The sequence below is a fragment of the Crassostrea angulata genome, chromosome 7 (assembly GCF_025612915.1).
Source record: "Crassostrea angulata isolate pt1a10 chromosome 7, ASM2561291v2, whole genome shotgun sequence".
In the NCBI taxonomy this organism is placed as follows: domain Eukaryota; kingdom Metazoa; phylum Mollusca; class Bivalvia; order Ostreida; family Ostreidae; genus Magallana; species Magallana angulata.
Window position 1 is genome coordinate 15,760,853 of NC_069117.1, and position 7,945 is coordinate 15,768,797.

At 33.9% G+C, this 7,945-nt stretch overlaps 1 protein-coding gene across 1 annotated transcript; it reads right to left on the reverse strand.

Moving 5' to 3' along the window:
- Nucleotides 1-1,990: 1,990 nt before the first annotated feature.
- On the reverse strand, nucleotides 1,991-7,924 carry LOC128192768 (uncharacterized). Its single transcript, XM_052865727.1, has 7 exons — nucleotides 7,493-7,924; nucleotides 7,113-7,192; nucleotides 6,567-6,673; nucleotides 5,560-5,632; nucleotides 5,392-5,459; nucleotides 5,169-5,253; nucleotides 1,991-3,299 (listed from the first exon to the last, which is right to left on the reverse strand). The coding sequence occupies exons 1-7, from the start codon at nucleotides 7,783-7,785 to the stop codon at nucleotides 3,079-3,081; spliced, it is 927 nt and encodes a 308-aa protein (XP_052721687.1). The 5' UTR covers nucleotides 7,786-7,924; the 3' UTR covers nucleotides 1,991-3,078.
- Nucleotides 7,925-7,945: the final 21 nt, after the last annotated feature.

A 7,945-nucleotide genomic window follows, 5' to 3' on the forward strand; every position in this document is an offset into this window, starting at 1 on the left:
GATCTAGTTGAAACAAAACTTGACATACGACTGAAATGGGCAAATGTGCTACTTACCCCCCCCCCCCCCCATCTTTTTGCAAGTTGTAATTTTTCCTTTCAGCTGCAACATAAAGGAATTTAGGCCACACACGTGTATAACCAATAATTCAGTTTAGTTTTCATTCATGCCCGCTCTTCTATCGGGCAAGATGCTTTTTGATTTCAGTTTTTAAAAATTCGGACACAGTATAAAAAATTAAGCTGCAGAACTGTAGCTCCACGGGAGATTCGGGTTGACGTCGTTGAGATATTGAATGACTTGGAATAGAATATTCCTCTACCGAAGGCACTTTCTTAAACATAAATTTCTGTACACGCGTATTTGTATCTAAAAATGTTGATGTTAGGTAAACAAAAAAATGCTTTCTTTGGTGATTCATGCGAGATATGAAAAATGCAAAGCTTGCGTGAGCAGGTCCTGTGTAATGATCGGATCTCCTGCAATGGTAGTGGCTTTCGACACCTTTACACGTGTTATGTTTTCCATTTACATGCGTAGTTGATTCGCATCTTTCACCAAAAACGAATTCGATAAGATTAAGAACGTTCCATTTATCCAGCTTAAAGTTTTTTTAATGTCATTTTTGTCCAGAAATACTTTCCGTGGAGGGGGCGACGAGGGATAATTTTATTTTCCGAAGGGGGGGGGGGGGGGGGGGGTTACGGCTTATTTTCGGGGATTTTACCATTTTAATAAATTTGAATTTTCAGGGAGGAGGTGCGGAACTCCCTCATCCAATCTAGATCCGCGCATGCAGTCAACTAGATAGAATGTTCTATCGTTAAAATGACAGATGCCCTACGGACCTGATAGTAGCCTGGTAACGGTAAGATTATTCTTTCTAGCAGTCAACTGCAATAGATGAATGGTATAGAGGTATAGATACGGAAATCAAATACTTGGTATCGGATGTGAATGTTTTCAGTCAGTCTTTTAGATAGGTGTTTGTAAAAAAGAGGGTTTTAAATGCATCTTAAAATATATCTAGTCTCGATGTGATGTAAAAAAATTGTTGATCATATTGTTACCATATTACACAATGGCTGCTTTTTTGTTTCAATAACAATAATTAAAGGTAACATTTGTAAAGTATGTTCAAACTTTAGAGTGACATTTGAATATTACAATACTTATTAGGTTTGTTACTGACTGTTTACAGAAATTGGTGGGGTCGGTAAAGTCCATAGAAGGCGAGGCGGAGTTGAGCCTTCTATGGACTTTATCGACACCACTAATTTCTGTAAACAGTCAGTAACAAACCTAATAAGTGTTTTGTTTTGTCGAGGACCTACAGTTTGATATAAAACAAACAAAAGATAATATATAACAATTAAATTCATAGCTTAATTCTAAATTATTTTACCTTCCTCGTCAGTCGTTTGTGCAAACATGGATGCTATTGTAGGATCATAATATTACGTCACGGGCAAAGGGGGTCACTCTAAATATTTTGGGGCTTAAAAATTGGTATTGTTGAACGTTTGTTTAAAAAATCAGCTCAAATAACGAACAAATGAACCATATGCACACAATATATAAATAGTGCCTGTTTGGGAGGGTAACAGTTGAAATTGACACCCTGAGAAAACCATTGTCAACCGACGCAAAGCGGAGGTTGACAATGGTTTTCGAGGGGTGTCAATTTCAACTGTTATCCTCCCAAACAGGCACTATTTATTTTCTTATTCTGAATGTCTTAATTTTAAAGAAACTTTACTGCTTTTATATAGGAATAACGTGAATTCTACAGCGAACCGTACGCGCATAATTTTCGCGCATGTAACAATTTGTAATGTTACCCGTTGCTAAGTACGTTGCTAAAGCTGAGGGTAATAGAACGGATTATGAACTGCGTCTTAACCAATCAGATTTCAGTATTTAACATGAAAGTATAACAATCTTATATAATGTATATATAGGTTTTATATTACAGTAAAAACAAACATGATTAAATAATATTTTTATTAATGTCATCAATACCATTAACACTTAGAACTTGAAGTTCTTCATTACATCATATCGATTTTCTCGACAAATGACAAGTACGCTATATGTCTAGCAGTTTTAGCAGATAACCAAAAGAAAAAAAAAAACAACAAATAAGTAACATTTATTTACATTATGATGGAATAAGGGTTAAAGTTTCCCCTCACGTCAATGCAGTAATACTGAAAAAAAAACCCCAAAGGGGCCACTCAAATATTAAAAAAAACAAGACTCTAAAACAACATGTATTATGGCTAAGTCTCCCCACGACCTAATATATAAGGCACTTGTATAATTAAATAAAGCAGCTAAAGAAAATAAGGCTCTTTTTAAAAAACGGTCTTGTCATAAAATTGACATATAACGGAAGATACTAGTAAACAATGCCGGGCGATGAATAGTGTATAACGGTCTCCATGAAAACCAACGCCACATTTCGTGCTTGTCACGGTATGTGTTAAGTAACCTGTACGTAATCAGAATGAAGTTGGTCTCAGTTACAGATCTGATGTCGGCCACTGTATACTTGTACTTATTTTTCATAAATGGTAATCAAGCGTAATAGGTGTTTTCAATTTTTAGGATGGGTTTTGTTGATTTGCTCTAGTTGTTTTTTAAATGGGAGTTGGGAAAATCCAAATCCTAGCAAAAACAATCTATTGGATAACTATATTCTTTACACTATATTTTTCTAATTACCCAAACAAACGCGTGCAAGAACCTATAGACGGTCTTGACTTACAAGACATCAAAATACTCCAACCAGGTGAAAAATAGTAAGATCATTGCTCTTAGCAAACTTCAGAACATAAATATATTCTGCGTTTCCAAGTAAAACTAAACAAAACAACCGAAAATCGATGCTAACGTTTGGCAATGTATAGAACTCTTCATCTATCAACCAATTTTACTCAAAAGCAAACTTTTGTCAATGGTTAAAAATTTTTGGGAGTAAAATTATCGAAAATACAAATGCATAATTTTTTTTTTTAGACTTTCAGATGAAACACTTGGCATTATTTCAATCTCGCACCACCATTAGCTGATCCATTAGTCCACTCGATGGTGGGGTATACTGGACGGCCAATCGGGATGCATTAGGAAGTCTCCACGTGACGGCTTGGCAACGTACCGCGTTCTTTGCACGGCCTCGATGTCGTCACGACGTCGCATTTCCGTGGATCCAATGCCGTTTCTGGAATAGCGCATCATGTTTGGCATTTGCCCTCTGTTTCTAATGGCTTCCAGTGCTCGGTGTAGTTCCATGTTTTCTGTAATTAGAAAAACAGAACTTGTTTATATCGAAAGTAAACATTATACGTAACTCTACAGCAATGAAATCTCATTTTAATGTGTATTAGTACGAGCCACAAGAATACAGTTAATTATACATTACATGCACCCGAGCATTTTCTGCTTTATTTATTAGAACCATTATAACAAGACCTTGGACTTTCGGTTGGACGTAGCTGTCTATTTCTTGCGTCAAAACAAGTTAAAAATGACGCGGTATTAAGCGAAATATGCACGGTATGCGTAGTCTTGGCTCAAAAGCCAGACAAATCTTGGTGATTTCAAAGAGATAGGCTGAGTGGCCAGCAATGAAAATGACAGGCCTACGTCACATTGCTGTTTGACACAACTACCCAAAGTCCAAGCTCTTCTTAAAATAGTTCTTACATAAACCAAATAATAATCAAATAGTTAGTAACACAGCTGAATCCCGATCTAACCAGTTTAAAATAAATTTCTCGTGATGCTTAGATTTTTAAAAGAATGTATGGAATATTTGTATTGTGTATTGTAACATACATTTACTTTCTTCCGAATAAACTAAACTAGAACTACAGTTTTTTGTTTTGTTTATTTATTATTTACATGTTTTTTTTTCTTTTACTGCTCATGATCTACTTGCCATTTGGTCGAAACCGGCAAGGGCTTTTATCTTATAACTAATTTTATTTTGTTTGTCTTTCTTGAAATTATAAAAACTGCAATTAGAACATGGCCATATACAACGTACTGTACAATTTAAACGTTTTCAAAACGTTTGGTTACATTGATATATCAAATTTTCAAACACCACCTTAAACATGTCTTCAAACAGACGTGTTCAGTTCATACTGTGCTAAACTAGTTCTTTTATTCAAATACCTATCATAAATAATGTAAAATTCTGTATGTGTTCATTGTGCTTTATGAATGTTTGTACGATCTTCCTGTTGCTTCTTGAGGACCCTTTGTCAATAAAAAAAATTGTTCAATGCATGGTGTCTTATTCTATACATTTAAGCCCGCACGTCGACCTACGCCAAGAATCTTCAGTAAACTTCCTTCTTTTGTGTTTTCAAACTGATTTTGAAGGTAGCGTTGATTGCAGAGAAAAAATGTTTTCAATCTGCAATGCTCGCTACATTTGTAATACCCTCATTAACCTCCTAAAGAATTTTATCCTTTGAATAAATTTTGTGAATAAATCAAGTAAGCATTGGTTATCTGTTTGAAGGCACTGAGTTTGACGTTGGCAAATTTATTGGAATTGGTTAGATTGGTGTTCGGTTGTCAATAGGTGTAAGGTAATTTATCGAGAAATACCGAAATAAAAAACCTCAGTTGATGTGAATATTTTATACATGTATATAACTTCGCAACACAATATATATTATGACGTTAACGTTAGGAAATGACAAATCGCTTGTATAAAATGTAATTAAATTGTGTTTACAGGTGTTTATAGAAATATACAGCAATTTAAATATTTTAATGGGATATGAACTTGGTTGGTCACGTGATCAAATCCTTTGGAGCCTGAATGGCTTCTCAGAAGATTTGATCACGTACCAACCAAGTTCATATCCCGGTAAACTTTTTAACATTGTTTTTTACTTATATTTATATTTGAGAGTGGCAAATTGTTCATAATCATTGATATAATTGTGGTTTTAAGTTTACATTATTGCAACCGGCAAGCGATATGCGTGTGGTTATCATTAATTAGCAAGTCACGAAAAAGTTCACACAGAATTAAACTTTTTCGCTATTCTATAGGTTCATAAAATGAAGCATATTTGCAAATGTGAATATATTAAATTTAAATTAATTCGCTCGAAAAAAAAAATGAGTTGTGGTGTTTTGCATACCAGAAGCCCCTGCGTATTTCATCCATCGGTAAGTTGAAGCCATTGCTGTTTTGGGCCTCTGTGGTTCTTGCAAGGGTATCCCATGCTAAAATGAAATACACAAAAGTTCAAAATCTGGACAGTGTCTCTAATTTTGGTAAACTGTATTAATTAATATATGTGCTCTGTAACCGCTATATCATTGCCAGGGGTGGGTGGATGGTTTTTCTAAATCAGAACTTACCTCAACGTTGGGTTCAGTGATGTGTTTCCCTTTCTGTTCATCGAAGACGTTTGGCAGTTGGTAGAGATCTGGAACAAATTTTTTGGAAGGATAAATAAATACTAGCTATTTTCACATCGAATATATTGATCATTTGAAAAAGTGGACATCATAAAAAATGACTTGAACCTTTGTCGTCTGCTAGTTTGGTCCATGCCTCTGCAGCTTGTGCTTCTACGGGGTCAAAATACTCTCGATATCCCTATAAGGTGAAATGTTATATACAATTATAACCCTTTAATGAGGTCAGTATGTTCGGGTGACCTGAAGAAAGTATGAGGTCGATACACCAGCTCTTATCAGGTCTACTGATTAATACACACATTGACAATATCGGAAAGACTTACCACAATAGAATACCTGGAGAAAATTAATCAAATTATAATCAATGTTTTGGATCCAAAACTTTAATTTAAAATAACTTGGGTGAAAAGAAACAACAATATTGAACAAGAATTTTGTGCTTAAATTAGTTGTGTTTTTTTTTAAATAACTGGTAAATACATGTAAATACATAAAGGGCATACATTAATACACGTATTTAAAAAGGTCCAATACTGCCCCCATTTTATAAACATAATCCAATCATACAGACATCTTAAAAATTTACACTACAAAATATTTCTACCCAGTAATTTAGATATGATTAAATATTGCTCAATACTTACTTATCTATCATGATAGCAATTAAATCAATCATTTTTCCCAAATTTGCAAAATCAAAGAAGAATTTTCTCTTCCTATTTTGCATTAGAAATAATTGTTTGCTCTGCTCCCACATTCACATATATTGTGTAAATCATTTTAAACATTTTAATTTTAAAAATGTGTTGACCATATGTTTTCCACAAAATAATTTAAATCATTTTTATGAGAAATACCTGCTTCCAAAACATTTGTTTTTTTTTTAAATTTCATCATGATTATACATGTATTCTATTTTCAGGAATAACAATTACCTACTTATTTGTACAAACTAAAACTTAAGTTGAACTTGATTTTACTATTTTCTATCATATTTCAATGTTCTACTCATAGAAATACATGTACATGAAATCTTTTTTATCTTTCTACAAATGAATCATCATGTTCACTCATATGCAAAAAATTGTTTTATCAGTTGGCATTGGACTTACATATTTATCAGTATATTGGTTGATGGCTTTTGCACTGGGTTTCCCAATATATTTATCCCTCAATGCCCATCTCTGTGCTTGCTCTTCATATGGAACACTAGCATCAACTTAGTGAAAAAACAATTCATCTTAAACACATGTAATATGCATAATTGCAAGAACAGCATCATGCATATCTGTCTGAGGTATACATTTCCAACCATGCAATGGATACACATACAATTTATCAAAAATAAGTCATCTTAAACACATGTAATATGCATATGCATCATGCATATCTGTCTGAGGAATATATTTTCAACCATGCGATGGATACACATACAAACATAATAAATTTGACTACAAAGTGTGACAACTTTGATGCATTGTAAAAGACCATATGCTGATTATATCTTATCCTTATGATGCATGTAATTCCACATAATGTACTACATGTTGTATGCAGACCCAGTGGATATCTGAATCATTATTTAAGAAGTTTTAATTGATGTTGCATATACATGCAGCTATATGGATGGATTTACCTAATAAGTAAGTGTTGTTTACCTTGGTAGACTGGTCTGTTGATAGTTGTATCAGCATTGTGATATCCAGGCACATAATGAAGGCGATTAGTTAGGAAGACTCTGCAAAGACAACAATGAAACACTTAATGAATGAACAAGTAAATGTTTGACAGTGTGTATGTATATATATATATACCGTGTGTGTATATATATATATATATATATATATATATATATATATATATATATATATATATATATATATATATATATATATATATATATATATATATATATATATATATATATATATAATAAATTTGTACTTCCATATACAGTTGACCTGTTCATGCATACATGATTTTTCACTGTTCGATTACATCTGTGTTTTATCTGCTGAGAAAATACACACACACTTACAGCGGTGGATGGGGTTTGTTTTTTCTGGTTGGAGAGGTAGGTCTCGACTGAGTTGGTTGATCTAGATTTCTGTACTTAAACTGGAAATCGTAAGTAGTTGCTGCTCTATCTAAGCCCAACCATTGGTCCCTGGCCTGACTTTTTATGCGAAGTAGTTCGTTTCTCTCGGGGGCGGGGACATTTTGCGCTGCGTATTCTTTAATCTTAGACTTGTCTAATGGATAGGCTGACTTGGCTCTTCTGAGATAAGTCACGGGCTGCCCATACCCGGGAAGTACATGACCCGTTGGCATATTTCAAGAGTTCTGTCTATATACTTGCCATAGTATGTCACTTCAGTGAAAGATAATTGTAAACAAAGATGGACAAGCACCTGTTCTCCTTTTTGTTTACGTGCGCTAAGCAACAGTCTCCGACCGGAAGTAAGGTGCTCTGTAAAACTGAAAATACATT